Source organism: Pimephales promelas, chromosome 22 (genome assembly GCF_988280905.1).
Source record: "Pimephales promelas chromosome 22, fPimPro1.hap1.1, whole genome shotgun sequence".
Lineage (NCBI taxonomy): Eukaryota > Metazoa > Chordata > Actinopteri > Cypriniformes > Leuciscidae > Pimephales > Pimephales promelas.
In genome coordinates this window covers 21,227,240-21,243,261 of record NC_142790.1, presented here as the reverse complement: position 1 = coordinate 21,243,261, position 16,022 = coordinate 21,227,240, and the positions used below count along the sequence as shown (strand labels likewise).

The following is a 16,022-nucleotide window of genomic DNA, read 5'->3' as shown; positions in this document are numbered from 1 at the left end:
CCAAAAACTAACGTTCCCAGAACCTAAATTTGTTTGCTGGGACACCAGTAATGTTTCCCCCCCCCCTAAGGTACACGTTTAAAAGCCCTGATCAAGCCCTGTCAAACCAGGCCAAAGTGTTTGTCGTGTATTAGGAAATAATCTTGTAGTGAACTCAAGAGAAATCAAATTTACATTTTTCATTGCTGTTGGTTTCTAAACTTAAAATAATTGAGACAATCAGTTCCCTCAAATGAAATGAGTTATAATAACTCAGGTTAAGTTTGTCTTTCAAGATTAGATCTGGTACGCTGCCATGCCATACATTAAACCGAACCTGCTGCAGTCAAGACAATTTTCAGAATGTTTTCATAAATCTATATTTATTTTTCAAATCAGATTATTCAATCACATCATACCTGTTAGCATCAGCATCATTAAGAAGCATTGATTTACAGTAACCTATACAAGCATGGCCTTAAACCAAAGCACACAGAAGAGGGGCGCGAAAGGTGTCTATTTTGCAGCAGCGTCATCGTCCCGAAACAGTAGAACGTGAACCCAGATGTGATGCCTGGTTCATCACTGGGACCAGTTCTTCTTACCCACATCATCCTGAAGCATGAACAGCCTAAAGTGGCCTGTAGAGAAGGCAGCTTCCAGTGAACAAACATGAAATGGCAGAGACTTTGCATTACTCACAGATGTTTGAGAAGATCATGTCTTATGGTAGGAGTGTGATCTCAAGACACCGGCAGCCTGCGCAGCTGGACCCCAGTGGGGAAACATTTCGGACTGTAACGTCAGTCCATAACAACAATATTACTTTATCATTCAATCAATCAATAGACTCAAGACCTAAATAGATTGTTTCATTTGCATGGCCTCTGAATAATGCTCAGTATATAGTTGCAAACAGCAAAAAACAAAAGTTCTCATGCAATACAAATCTGGACGATATCTTGCGCCCGTTAATTAAAAGAGTAAACGGCACATTCTGAAATGAAAAACTCAAAACGTGGCATCGCTAAACATGTATAATGTTTATTTTTATCTAGCGAGTCACCTATAGGAGAAAACCGTCACATTCTCGCTGAGCTTCGGCAATTCGGACTAAATCCTGATTAGCAGCAGATCAGAATCCTGATCAGTCCAAAAAAAAAAAAAAAAAAGCGTTAAAGAGGCTATCCTGAACACCAGGCCTGGTTACGTCTGAGGATGATGCGCTTCAGAGGAACTTATGGCATTTTTGAGCAGGTTTCTCCTAAGACAAATGCACTTTTGAATTACAAGAAAAATCAACAAACAAAAAAAAAAGAATTGTGCATTGGCTGGTGTCATTTCGCACCAAGCTGCAAAATGATCTTTTGGTACACAGAAAAAGATGCTGATACACAAAGGTGAAAGGGCTACTGTGGAGTCAGTCTATAATGTCAGAAATTGTGATTATTCTGACTTGAGATTCAGTCAGGTGGGACGCAAGCTTCTGCGCCTCCATTACGTTTGTTACAGCTTCACGTAAATTCAAGTAAAGATTTTTCTTTCCTTGGATACATAATTCTAATCTCCTCTGAGGGTGCTCAAGTGTGTAGAGCGCTAAAATGATTTACAAAAAACAAACAAAAAAACACTAAACAATAAGCCTACAAATACATTTGAAATCCTCAGGACCAGCTATACTGGTTAGTCAGTTAATACCAAACAGATGTCCGATGACAGTTAAGGGTACTGGTAGAAGCTTTTAGAAGGTCTGAAAGTGCTTTAAGATACAGTTTACGTGAGTGATTTTCTATCCGTTTCGTGCGAGACTTGAGCGTAAGGGCAGATCCATCAGAAGTTGACTCAGAAAAGTCCACTGTCTTGATTAGGTGTTCGTACATCGTTCTTCCTCTGAGGTTACACAATATTTAAGGTACTACATCATTAGTGTTGATGTTCTACCAAGGAGATCTCTGTAAACCTACTGTTTATTTCTATTTCGCTCCTGTAAAGAAATACAAAAAGAAAGAGACAAAATTAGATGATTGAATACAACATGAAGCCATCAAGAAGATCTTTGTCTTTTACTAAGTCTGTTTGTGTAAACTCGGAAGTGTCTTTAAAAACACTTTTGGTATTTCACTTGCTCAGGAAGTCAATAGAATATTTTCAACACTGCAAGATGCTCTAGAATCTTTCCTGCTTGTTGTCATGCTTCTTGAGATCCCAATTCAATCCAATTAGCCATAGGAATTAACTGATTAAAATTCAAGCTGATTCAAATATAGTTGAGATTTATTTTCACTAAATTGGTGGATATATTCTATAATATTTTGTCAAAATTAAATTAAAATCAACCCTTCTATATGCCAACAAGTATCTACTGCTGACACAGTGGTAGATTTGGTAGATTAAACTTGCAGAGTAAAACTTTTCATCCTTAAATGTGCAGTAAGCAATTGAAACGAAATGAAATCAACACCCGAACAAACAATTTAGTGAATATTTACTAGATATCTGTTCTTTGTGTGTGCAAAAAGATTGTCTGTACATAATCCTGGCTGTGTAAATAGGAGAAAAAGAAACAATTGGACCGATCCACTGAGCACCAAAACACTATTGTAGCCAATCAGCGATAGGGGGCATATACGATTTTCATAAAGATTTTGAGTGCTGGAAAGGCATTAGAGAGCGGAAAGGCCTGAAAGCGGACACTTTGGACTTCAGAGGTTGCTTTGTTTCTACACAATACGTGAGTGAAGGTCACAATATACTGTTGAGAGTGGCTTTTAGATGAATATGTAAATGATTGAATATGTAAATATTCCTCTAGAACCTTTTATAGAACCTTTTCTTCTAAGAGTGTACTCAATTAGAAACCATTTTTGGACATTTCATTGAAAAATAAAAATTAACATGGGATGGGTGACATATGTTTGTGAACAGGGTATTTCTACAATGTCACTGAAAACTTCCGTTTGAATGATGCTGCAACCACATCAATAGGTGTTAGTATAAAGGAGGCAAATCCCATCAAATGTTCATGTTATTATCATGAAGAGCTGAGAAACAACTTAACATATTTCAATGCATAAACCAGTTAAATTTACTTTGCTTGTTTTTGCTAAGTAAGCAGAGGGCACCAAAAAAAATAAAAAGCTAAAAAAAAATGTGGATACCACTGCTTTGCCAGTGAACATGAATGCATGTGAGGGAATGTTAGCTAAATGAGGAGACAAGAAATACATGCTGAATATCCATGAATACAGCTAGACTCGTTAGCATGAAGAAATTTGCAACTAAAGCAAAGGCTTTTTAGTCCTCTTAGCTGGGGCTACTGATAATATTAGACAGCACAATGCTTTGTTTGGGGAAATAAAATTAACAGTTGGTGGATCAGATGTCAAATTGATGAGCTAGTGACTTAAAATCTTTCTTAAATAAACGGCTGACATTTTTGATAATAATACAAATAAATAAATCACAGCTCACACACACACACATATATATATATATATGTATATATATATACTGTATATAGGCTAGATTTCACAATTTAAACCACAGACCTTGGAGACCCTTTTCATTTAAATAATTGATTTTATTATGGCTTTGGCAATCTAAACATGATTGGCAAGATAATGAAATAGACAGAAAATTAGGTTTGGAGAAAAATAATAAATATGAGGTTTTGATAATCTCTCACGAAAAGAAGCTAAATTAGTCCAAGTGCAGCAAGACACCTTGATTAAGCCCTATTGATTGCAATTTTTCCATTTATGTTCTTTACTAACAACCCTGTAGTGGCTTACGTGAAGACAAAATACTCAGAAGTGACAAATACTCAATAAGCTGAATACAACTGACATCCTGATAATAAGGCCAATAGAGTTGCAGTCCTGCATACAGGCCATATGCATGTAGCAGCTAAATTCAGTCAGTTCACTATTTGGTTATTTACAGGAATAAATGCAGCAGCTTGACATTCATTAATCACAGAACTCTGTTCAGTGGGAGTTTATTAACAATTGCCAGACAATTGAAACATTTCTGGTAGCTTTGGTCAAAATATCTAAAAATAAAAAGATTTCAAAAGAGTTAGTTTTTGTTGCTTTTGTTATCATCATGTCAGCCATCACATGTTTGGGAGTCACTCCCAAAACTTTGAAGCGAGTACATGACCAGAGTAGCAAAGTCGTGACCAAAGTCATGCCAATGAGTCATGTAGGTTTTAAACCTAGCGTCAAACATTTCCCAACAACTAATTTAAGCAAATGACTCCATTGGTTCAAATGCAAGACATTCATCCTTAAGGGTCTGACCTAATAAACCCCCAAAATAGTGTGAAATCTAAATGCTGTGTTCACAACTGACATACAAGGATAAAATGCAGCTGGTGCCAAGGTAATGGGCACAGACATCAATTATTTGTGTTGGATAGGCAGGAAATGATATAAGTCCAATCTATTAATGGGACATCTGCCTGCTGTTTGAGCAGAGATACTGATTGGCGTCACCGCTCGACACCAGCCTTTTTGTCAATAGATGAGCAGACACTTCTTAGTTGTTGTTTTCTTAACACCATTTATTTCACAAAACCTAGTTTATGCTGAGACTTTAGCAGTTTGGATAATTGAAATATATGGGAAATGGGTTATGAGCAAGCCATGTTGAGAAATAAAACACAAACAACATATTACATAACTTCCAGTAATTATGTCTGATCTGGTAGCTCGGTACATTTCGTTTCTAATTATGACTGACTGCACTGCTTTTGTCTTTTGTTTTTTTTCCAGAAATAGGCAGTGGAAAGAGAAACAGAAAGACTATTCTGGCTTAGATGGGAGTTGGTATTAAAAAACCTACCTTTGGAAATAGATGGACATGCTGACTAAACATAACAATGATTACGAGATCTACAGGTGCAGTAATTGCCTTCTGCTATTGTGAAGAGTGGCAGAAAGCTGCGCTTACCCTTCGCATCGCTTCCTCTTCCTCCTGCCGCTTTTCGTAATGTGCAAAATCGTCAAAGATTGAGGTGGTATGCTTGAAAGTTGCAATAATTTTAAGCACTTGCTTTGCCTTCTCTAGGGGCACTTCTTGAGTGTCCCTGGAATTGGTGACTGGCTTGTTGTCATTGTTTTCTAAGCGAATGTGCCTCAGTTGGTTATTGGGCACGTCCTTAACAAAGATCCATTTTACCTCAAACTTGCCCTTCCACTTATCCTGGGACCAGACGCCGGCATAGGCGTTATAGTCCACAGTCGACTTCATCTCAGCCACACCGCAGAAGTGTCCGCTGCCGTTGACACTAAAGAGCAGGTACAGTGGACCTTTGGCACCGAGCGAGCGGTAGGCGCCGTCCAGGCGCTTGTTTCCGTGCTCTGTGCTGCACCAGATAGAGTACTTGATGGAGCGGTGGATGTCGTCCTCGGAGTAGCTCTTAATGATGAAGACCCGTCCGTTTTTCAAATTCCAGTCAAAGTCTTTGGGGTTGTAATTGTTGAGGGCCTTGAGCTTCTCCAGCACTGGGTGAACCTCGCCGGACGAAGGTGACGAGCTCATGGGGACTCCCGTCCCAAGGCCAAAGTTCTCCATGCCGCAGTTCTGGTTAAACGTGGTTCCTCGGTTCCGAGGGGCCACCCAGCGATTTTGGGGTGGGGGATTCTGCACCTGAGATGGGTGCAGGGGCTGCGGAGGACCTGGTTGCGAGTGATGGTGAGGGTGGGGAGGACCTGGAGGCAGCTGGTGAGGGTGCTGAGGAGATTGTAGATGGAGCTGCTGGTGTTGGGGTTGAGGAGGCAATGGACTCTGCATCATGGGTTGAGGTTGGGCCATGAGTTGCTGCTGCACCAACGGCTGAGGGGGAAGCATCTGTTGCGCAAGAGGAGGTTTGGTGATTGAGCCTTTGTCCTCCCAGGTACCAATGTTCATGTTATGCTTTATCGGCGGAGGGGGGATCGTTGGGCCGTTTCCCAAACCCATGTTGAGCTTTGGCTTCAGCTTGGGCTGTGGTTTCGCGGGTTTTCTCGCGATGGCCGCCCAAGACGTGGGTTTTGGTGCGGAGGAGCTGACAGGCGGCATGCTGTTGGCAGCCATGCTACTCATACCCGGTGTCCCTCCTAAAGGAGACCCGACCGTTTTCGTTACGGCCGACATGTCGGAGCCAAGCTTGAGCCCGGCCATTCCCTGATCGATACTACTGAGCCCTGGAACTTTACTAAGTTGCGTGTCACTACCAAATCCAGCCTGTCCATCAGCAATGGCCCGGCCCAAAGAGCTCGGGGGATATCCGTAACTGCTGCTGTATGCTGAGCTCTGTGTAGACTGTCCCTGAGAACCACTGGTGCCCCAGGTGGAAAAGTCTGCATTTCCAGGAAAGAAGTTAAATCCGTGTTGGCTGAGAAAAGGGGGCGTGTTCCCTAAAGCACCAGGCTGGCTGAAGACTCCGTCGGGAATGAAGTGATGCTCGCCATTGCTCATCTGTCCATATGTGGTCAGGTACGGCATAGGCGGGTCTCCTGCGGTGGACCATGCAGCCTCTCCCAAAGAGTAAGGGAATCCAATTGAGGGAGCATAATAGCTGGGCATGTAGGGATCAGACATTTGTGGGTAGCTATTACTCTGTAGGGTGTAATTAAAGATAAGTCAGTAATGACTATGTAATGAACAAATGGCTAAATAAAGATGTGACAAAATCATAATAGATGAAAAAAGTGTGAAACTACTAATCAAAAGTTGTTCAAAGTAACAAAATTGTATTCTCCAAGGACACAAATAGTTTGAAAGTGGTAGTAAATAGTCTACATTTGTATTATATTTCAAATAAATGCTTTATTCTTCAAAGAATCCTGATAAAATAAATGCATCACAGGTTCCACCAAAAAAATGTAGAAGTACAACTGATTTCAATATAGATAATAATAAGAAATGTTGCTTGAGCACCCAATCAAAATGTTAGAATGATTTCTAAAGGATCATGTGATACTGAAGACTGGAGTAATGATCACTTTTTAAAAAAAAATTCTCCCCACCCCCAAACTTTTGAACTGTAATATATAAAACAAATTATATGTATCAACAAAAAAAATAAATATGAAAGCGGTCAGGGATTTGTTAGATTTTTCAGAAATTTGTACAAATATAAACTATAGTTTAATGTAATACAACACTGAAATGGAAGGGGGAAATGACAGTAATACTATTTTTAGAGTGCATTACTTACAACTAATATGACAGCATAATCAAAGAAACTCACCTGATTTGTCTGGCTGCTCAGATAATTGTCAAAGTCATCATCATTAACAGCATCCTTCTGATGCATTGAACCGTTTTGCACTAAACAAAATGATATCAAAAAAAGACAGCGTCAGTAAATTTGACTTCAATACACCATGACGTTAATATGAAATAATGAGACAGCAATTGTATAGAAGTAAATTAAATTTTGAAACTATTATCTATAATCTCGAAATATTAAACAGTAAATTGCTTGCTTGTAAGGATTACAAAATCAAAAAGAGAGCTATAGATTAACATTAAGACCGGTCTACTACATAAAATATGATTCACAGAAGGAGTGAAGTGACTATTTATAAATCCACACAAGCAAGACAGTGAGAAACACATCAGTAAAGTAAACTCACTTAAAGGAACAGTTCACCCTCCACATGATCATATGACTTTCTTTGGCTGATTAACATTCACAATCATTTTCATTGCAAGGAAAATGATGTAACGAAAGTGAATGGTGACTGTATTAAGTTCCATAGAAAAAAGAAACAAAGGTCCCTTCAAATGTGGACATTCCTGTTGAAAACGAGTCTTTGCATCACGTACCTTTGTTTCCTTGTCCTTTAGGTCTCTGATTTTGGGTTCAAGGTGTGCGGACAGTGACAAAAAGAGAAAAAACACCATGAACACCAGTTTATCGGAAACAGAACATGTACACAATAATTTGGCCTAGCAGGAACAGCTATCAAATATCAAGGACTCTCAGTTTGTGGAGAAGCGACTTGACAATGATTGATGTCTTTTTCCCCCCTTTTCTTTTTACCGAATGAAGTAACTTACCTTCCTGTGCGTTCATGTGTTTTAGAGCGTTCATTCGTTCAAAGCGCGCCAATGAGACCCAAAATAAATTGCTTTCTAGGTAGGCAGCTCGCTATGGTTTGAGACACAGCCACTACCTGAGCAACACCATCATGTATAGTTCTATAGTATAGATGGAAGCGCATCCGTCTCGCGTACCTGATCGACAGTTGTCGCAGACATCCTCCGGGAGCCCGAACTGATCGCTGTTATGACTGTCCACGGTCTCTCCTGCCACCGCTGCGGGTTCGCGATATCTTTCCTCTCTCCGGGTTGCCCTGTAATCACAGCGTATTCCTCAGGCGTTGATCTCCTCGCCCGGTCTCAAACGGGTCGGCAGCGGTCCTCTCGAGCGGTAGTGACGGCAAATGTCAAACGGTTGGGGGAGCTTGGCGGCTGTGTGGAGTGTTTTAGTTATTCTGAAACATTCACACACTGTGTTAACGTCTGGAGAGAATATTACCCCTGCTCTGCTCCACAATGGCGGATGGGCTCTGACTCTCACTTCCGTTTGAGCGCTGACCTTCCGCCGCTGACGTCAAAGAGGAGACATGCGCCTGCTTTTCACAGTACAAAATATTACCTGAATATTACTACAAATTGAGACTACAGAGGGTGACATTATATTAAAGATTAGCCTTTGTTTTTAATTTTAAAGGCATAAGTTTACCTAACATAAATAGAAATCCTAAAAACAATATTTTGATTGGCGGAAAAAGCAAGCTTTTAAATGTGTTAATATTAGTAAATAAATAAATAAATAATAATAATATTTTTTTATAACATTTTGTAACTTTTTTATCGTTTTATTTATTTCAATGACCATGGGACATAACAATTTAAAAAAAATGCATATTTTTAATTATTAATATTTTGCAGAAATTCCAAATGGCCTACATCAAAAACATTTTATTAATTTTATATGTGACTTCATTTATCACTATATATGACAATATGATGTTTTGTACAACTGTTAAAGCAAAAATAAAACACTTAGAGTAAGAAATAACCATATATAAATAACCACTTAGAGTAAGAAATAACCAATAACCTTTTTTTAATTGTAATTTAACCAGTTATACTTTACAGTTTATGGTTATACTCTGTAAATGTTGTTCATTATTTTAATCATTACAAACATTTTACACAACAATAAAGAAAGCATTTCTATACATATTAATCTAGGGTGTAACCAAACAGAGGTGGGTGAGACTGAGAAATAAAAATATCCCTCTGAAAAGACCAAATTCTGCTATAACCATAGCGCTATAACTGTTCTTTACCGCTTGGTGACACTATTCTATTTCAAGAAAATAACATGACCGTAAATGACGAGCTATACAAGTTTTCAAAATAAAAGTCCTGTTACTGCTTATAACTTAGACCAATTAGAAATATAAGCCTAGTAATCTCTATCTATCTATCTATCTATCTATCTATCTATCTATCTATCTATCTATCTATCTATCTATCTATCTATCTATCTATCTATCTATCTATCTATCTATCTATCTATCTATCTATCTATCTATCTATCTGTCTATCTATCTATCTGTCTATCTGTCTATCTGTCTGTCTGTCTGTCTGTCTGTCTGTCTGTCTGTCTGTCTGTCTGTCTGTCTATCTATATCTATCCATCCATCCATCATATCTATCTATCATTATTTGATTATTCTTTGATTTTGAGCTAACATACAAATGAGCCTTCAAATGAATACAATACAATACATGAATACAATACAAATGAATATGACTTAATACCGTTATATAAAATTAATATGTATTGTTTACATTTTTATCAATTATTGTTCAACTTTATTGTTGCTGTTGCTGTGCAAAGTTAAGTTGAACTTTAATTCTTGAAACAGGGTGTAGTCAAATCCTCAGCCACACTGAGCTAATAGTGTGTGTGTTTCTGGCTTCAGCTCACTGTGTGGTGTTGATCCTCCAGAAACACTCCTACTCACTCAGCCTGGGGTTTGGAGCATGCAGAACATGCTAACAGTAATTGCAAACGTATTCAAGGGCGGTGCCAAAATAAATGTAGGTATCATAAGTCTCTGTTTGCGTATCTGTTTGCTGTTAAAGAGACAGAGACATTGAAAGATTCAAGCTCTGTTTAGCTTAGGGGCATTAAAAGATTTGCAAGAGGCTAAACTAGATCTCAGTAGTCTCATCGACCTTGTAGATGGTCTTCAGTAAATACAAATTCATCCTTACTGTAAATTAAATGGACACTGAACTGATTGTATTTTATTAAAATGGAGAGTCTGCCCTGGTTTGCTCCCTCTATTGTTTGTTATCTTATCATAACAGTTTGTTTTAGTCATTCAGAGCCTGTGGTACAGTCCAACTGTAATATAATTAAATGAGAATTGATGTTTTTTCTGACATGGACATCATTACAAACCATATTGTGGTCTTTTTCCTGATATATAGTCTTTTTGACAAATTATATTATTTTTTTTTATAACATTGTTATTTCAGTAATGTACAAATTACATTGCAGCTAGCCCCATTAATGGTTTCTATCTTTTTGGTTGTTTTATAGGGTGCCCAGACAGTGTCCGAGGTAAGATTTGGACTCTTGATTGACTTAACTTGTCCATCCAGCAACACCAGCTCAACCAACCTATATTAGTGCCACAGGAATACATTATCAATGATAGAAAAGGTGTATTTGTCTTCATTTGGATTATATTTAATCATTCATGCCAGATCTAAAATGTTCATTTCAAAGACTATACGCATTATGGAATGTCTGTGTTATTATATTGTTGACCAGCTGTAACACTACTGTTAAAAATTTTGGGTTCAATTAGGTTCTGCAATATTATTTATGTTTTTGAAAGAGGTCTCTTATTCTCACCAAGGCTGCATTTATTTAATCAACTAAAACTAGTGGGCTAACATTGTCAAATATTATTACAATTTAAAATAACTGTAAAGCAGAATTTTCAGCGTCAGGCCTCAGTGTCACATGATACTTTCTATTATTTTTCTATTATTAATATATAATATATATTATTTTTAGGAATCTTTGATGAAAAAAAGCACTGAAAGAACAGCATTTATTGGATTTTCTTTTTAACAATGTAAAATTCTTTACTGACACTTTTGATCAATTTAATGCATCCTTGAATGAAAATATTAAAAATATTAAATATGAAATATTACCCCTCAAACTTTTGAACAGTAGTGTGTTTATTTATTTTAGGTAGGCCTACATTAGTGTTTCACAGTATTGAATGGCGTTCAATATCTCACATGATGAAATGCATTTTTTCAGTATCTCTGTTTTAAAATGCTTTATAGTTTTATTTCTGCTCTGCACTCCACTCTTCTCCAGGGCTCCAGCGTGGTGGTATCAGCACGTTCTTTTGCAGACTTCACACCTCAGGCCAGCTTTGACATCAAGGTAAAGTTCTCATATTAGCTTAAAGCATACACAGAAAACTTTTTTCATTCAAGAAAAATGTAGAACATGGTTAAATTTTAGAGGTGTGACCTCCATCGCTTGGACGAAGGCCCTTCGGTGCAGACGGTGCTCACCAGAGAGGATGGACTCAGGTACTACCGCACTATGCAGACCATGAGACGCATGGAGCTGAAGGCGGATCAGCTCTACAAGCAAAAGATCATACGAGGCTTCTGTCACCTGTATGATGGCCAGGTAATTCAAAACTGAATACCTTGTAGTCTATAACAGCTGTTTACACACATAACAGTCAATGTCAAACGATTTGTCTTCTCGTTACCTCTCAGGAAGCATGTGCTGTAGGTATTGAGGCTGGTATCAGTCCCATGGATCATGTGATCACGGCATATAGGGCTCATGGTTACACCTACACCAGAGGTGTGCCTGTGAAAGAGATCATGGCAGAGCTCACAGGTGGGAACATCCTCCATAAAACAGCATTAAAGGAATAGTTCACCCAAAAATGTTAATTATGTCATCACTTACTTACACTCGAGTTGTTCCAAACCTGTATGAGTTTCTTTCTTCTATTGAACACAAAAGAAGATGTTTTAAAGAATGTTGGCTCCATAGTATTTTTATTTTACAATGGATCTCATTGGCTACCTTCAACTGTCTAATTACCAACATTCTTCAAAATATCTTATTTTTAGTTCAACATAAGAAAAAAGTGTTAATTTTTGGATAAACTATCCCTTTAAAAATAAAAATAAATCCTGTAGGGCTGAGTAAAATTCAGTTTTTCAAATTTAATGCATTCTGCACATGTACTGTATATATACGTTAAAGATCGTAATAATCATAATAATTATAATAATTAAAGATTTTCATAATTTAAAGAGACTTTCTTACATAAGTAAAATGGACTGAAACTGGAAAATACCCAAATCAAATCCAATTAGGAGCTTGTGAATTGGAATCAAACCAAGAAATGTGTAATAACCAGCCCGAATCTGAACATGTTCACAATCTATTTCAGGCCGAAGGGGTGGTGTTGCCAAAGGGAAGGGTGGCTCTATGCACATGTATGCCAAGAATTTCTATGGCGGGAATGGTATTGTTGGCGCCCAGGTGAGATGCACGCATCATATCTTACTACAACATTACATCAATCGTTTCTTAATCTAAATCTCACTTTGGAAGGTTCCTCTTGGGGCCGGTGTGGCCTTGGCATGCCAGTATCAGGGTAAAAACCAGGTTTGTGTTACTCTGTATGGGGACGGCGCTGCTAACCAGGTGAGAGCTATTTCCTCCATGCATGCGCTCACAGGTTTGTGTACTGTCTGCTGTTGCAAAATAACGCTTTATCTGATTTGTCCCCTTATCAGGGCCAGATCTTTGAGTCATTTAACATGGCAGCTTTGTGGAAACTCCCCTGCATTTTCATCTGTGAGAATAACAAATATGGCATGGGGACATCAGTGGAACGGGCCTCCGCCAGTACAGACTATTACAAGAGAGGAGACTACATTCCTGGCCTGAGGGTGACTGTCTTTCTAGATGCCTCACAATGTTATTATATTCACCAGTGCATGCAACATTTTACAGATGTACAGAAAGGCACATGAGAGCAAATAAGCCTTTTTCTTTGTTTTCTCCAGGTGGATGGTATGGATGTTCTAGGTGTGCGAGAGGCAACCAGGTTTGCAGCTGATTTTTGCAGATCTGGAAAGGTAACAGAAAAGAAAAAATGACATATTTTACTAACTTAAAGGAGTAATTCACTTTAAAAGGAATTTAGTCACCCTCAAGTGTGTCCCTCAAAATTTAGTCACCCTCAACACCCTTCCTAGGTGTATATGACTATATGTTCATTTGGCCGGAAGCTAGTTATTTTACTTTATAAAGTTTTAAATATGAATATTTTTCTTACACAAACTCATGGCTTGTCTTCAGAAGGCCTTTATTTAGAGAGTTCTTTTATGATGGATGGATGCACTTTTTTGAGCTTCATACTGATGGTTGCAATTCACTGCCATTATGAAGCTCAAACGCACCAGGGTGTTTATTAATACAACTCTGATTGTATTTGTCTGAAAGAAGAAAGTCATATACACTTAGGATACTTTGAGGGTGAGTAAATAATGGGCTAAATTTCATTTTTGGGTGAACTATCCCTTTAACAAGTCAAGGAGGGCTTATGGGTTTAAGCAAGGCCTAGTTTGTTACTGGTGGGCAAATGTTTGGCCTGTGCTCTCTATAGGGTCCCATACTAATGGAGCTTCAGACATATCGTTACCATGGCCACAGCATGAGCGATCCTGGGGTCAGGTGATGTTGACCTTCAACCTTTCCCTCTGTGGCAGGCGCTTATTCTTCCTCGTCGTGTTTAAAACCATGTCCTCATCCTCTAACCTCCATAACCACATAGCTAGTTTGCAAATCACGTCAGTGAGCTCACTATTCGCTGTACCTTTAATCAGTGCTTTTCTCCCCTTAGTTATCGCACACGTGAAGAGATCCAGGAAGTTCGCAGTAAGAGTGACCCCATCTCTATGCTGAAGGACCGCATGATTAGTAGCAACATGACTAGGGTGGAGGAGATCAAGGTACTTCATTTTTACATGATTCATTTTTTTTTTTGTCTGTCTATTGCACTCTTTATTTGATCAAGAGATGAGCAGACCTTAATCCTTAGATATATTTTTTTATTTAAATTTAAATTGTAATCTAATGGTGCCAAACTTTGTGACTTTTGTGACATTTGCACAAAAAAGAACACCTCTAATTATGTACAGTCAAAAAAGGAACTTTATAGGAAATTAATTGGAAAGATGAAAAATGAGAAAATACAGAACAATTTTATGGGGTCTCTGATAATGTCTAGAAATATCCAAATTGAAAATACTCTTATAAGAGTTTGGGGAATAAACAGCATTATGATTTTCTTTATTTCTTCAATTACATAGCACCAATCTGACATATTTACTCAAACTGTAATAATTGAAAATAATATGAAATTATATATATTTTTACTAATATTTGATTTTACATAGAAATAAATGGTGCATAATTTAGATGTGAATATTTTTTGTACCATTAAATCCTCTCAAAATATAAAATATTAAAGAATAAATATTATTGAAACAAAAAATATAGGACATTAATTTCATTAAAAAACTGATTCACTTATTGTGTGCATCTCAATCAGCGCCCTAGTTCACTAGTCAGCACATATGAGTAAAAAATAAAGATATAATTTCTGCAGTTGTTCATAAATAATAACAGTAGTGATTTTGTACAAAGAGGACATTGCCATGTCGCTGGAAATAGAGTCACCGGTTTCTTAATGTGTAGTGAGCCAGGGTCCTTACTGTCCTTTCCTTACCAGTGCCATTTATTCATACTGATGGTAATTGAGATACAGCCATTGTCTTCACTACTTTTTAACTGCCGAGGATCACAAGGGTGACCCCTAAGTGAGGAATACCTCACCCTATCACCATATTATGTTGTAATCACAACAGGACATTGATGCAGAGATTCGTAAGGAGATAGAAGAAGCAGCTCAGTTTGCTACCTCTGATCCAGAGCCCCCGCTGGAGGATTTGTGCAACCACATCTACTACAATGATGCACCCTTAGAGGTCAGAGGCACCAACCCCTGGACGAGGCTGAAATCCATGAGCTAAAGAACCTGCTGACGATTCAGCACTTCAGGAGCTCTGTTCCTAAACCTATACGCACAAAAAGATGGATGAAACTTGTGTTATCCATATATTCATAGATACATTCCAAAACAGCTGTTACTTAGCAATTAGTTTTGCAGACTGTTAATTTATTTATATATTTAATTTAACTAAGAATGGAATTAATAAATATGTAATAACTTGACATATATTTGCGTCAGTATTTGAGTCATTTGAGTCAAGTGATCATAATAGACTCACCCAGCAGGTGTCGCACTCTCCAGTTCCGTGAATAAAGTGTCATATTACTGGCAAGGTACAGTAGATGCCAATTCATTGGAGGCACATTCTTACGTACATTACAGAGTCATATGATGCCATCAAAAGATCATGATGGCCGTTTGACGAATCTCACTGACGAACAACACTTATTTAAGAAATTGTGGAAGAATTGTGTCCACAGTGGATTTCTATATAAGAGATATATATTGTCCATTAGAATAAATATTAGAAATAACTATTAAACTGATGATAAACTTATTTTAATTTGGGCTTTCTTGTAGAGAAGAAATAAAGCATTTTGGGTCCATAATTCTGACGTCTGAATAGGTAATTATCTTATTTACAGATCATATTTCTGAGTGACCGTGCTAATTTATTTCCTTCCATACAGTAAAAGTATGATATGAAATAAATGTAAGTATTATATAATACGTGTTTAGTCGGATCACAGGTTAGAACATCAATGCACTGCACTCTCACCTGTCCGTCTGCGATGAGCTGCGTAGATTTAGCCCCTCCCCTCTATCATTGATTGACACGCATATCAGCCAATCAAATGCGTTATACTAGAAGAAGCGGAAGTG

General features: G+C 37.9%; 2 protein-coding genes and 1 long non-coding RNA gene across 4 annotated transcripts; 1 reads left to right on the top strand and 2 right to left on the bottom strand.

Moving 5' to 3' along the window:
- Positions 1-345: 345 nt before the first annotated feature.
- Positions 346-8,577, bottom strand: ythdf3 (YTH N6-methyladenosine RNA binding protein F3). Of its 2 annotated transcripts, XM_039685035.2 has the most exons (5): positions 8,209-8,577; positions 7,798-7,822; positions 7,217-7,296; positions 4,933-6,582; positions 346-1,963 (listed from the first exon to the last, which is right to left on the bottom strand). In XM_039685035.2, the coding sequence occupies exons 1-5, from the start codon at positions 8,230-8,232 to the stop codon at positions 1,940-1,942; spliced, it is 1,803 nt and encodes a 600-aa protein (XP_039540969.1). In that variant the 5' UTR covers positions 8,233-8,577; the 3' UTR covers positions 346-1,939. The 2 variants fall into 2 exon arrangements, with proteins under 2 accessions (XP_039540969.1, XP_039540968.1); XM_039685034.2 differs by lacking the exon at positions 346-1,963 and having other exon boundaries at positions 3,961-6,582.
- Positions 8,578-9,474: 897 nt separating this feature from the next.
- Positions 9,475-15,365, top strand: pdha1b (pyruvate dehydrogenase E1 subunit alpha 1b). The gene is made up of 12 exons (XM_039685036.2): positions 9,475-10,092; positions 10,601-10,621; positions 11,399-11,467; positions 11,549-11,722; positions 11,815-11,941; positions 12,507-12,598; positions 12,671-12,763; positions 12,856-13,011; positions 13,129-13,200; positions 13,731-13,798; positions 13,968-14,076; positions 14,995-15,365. Exons 1-12 carry the CDS (start codon positions 10,036-10,038, stop codon positions 15,157-15,159), a joined length of 1,203 nt encoding a protein of 400 aa, XP_039540970.2. The 5' UTR covers positions 9,475-10,035; the 3' UTR covers positions 15,160-15,365.
- Positions 11,061-15,935, bottom strand: LOC120488345 (uncharacterized). Its single transcript, XR_016149393.1, has 5 exons — positions 15,418-15,935; positions 15,048-15,204; positions 11,808-13,192; positions 11,602-11,673; positions 11,061-11,454 (listed from the first exon to the last, which is right to left on the bottom strand). It is a non-coding gene; the product is annotated as an uncharacterized LOC120488345 (long non-coding RNA).
- Positions 15,936-16,022: the final 87 nt, after the last annotated feature.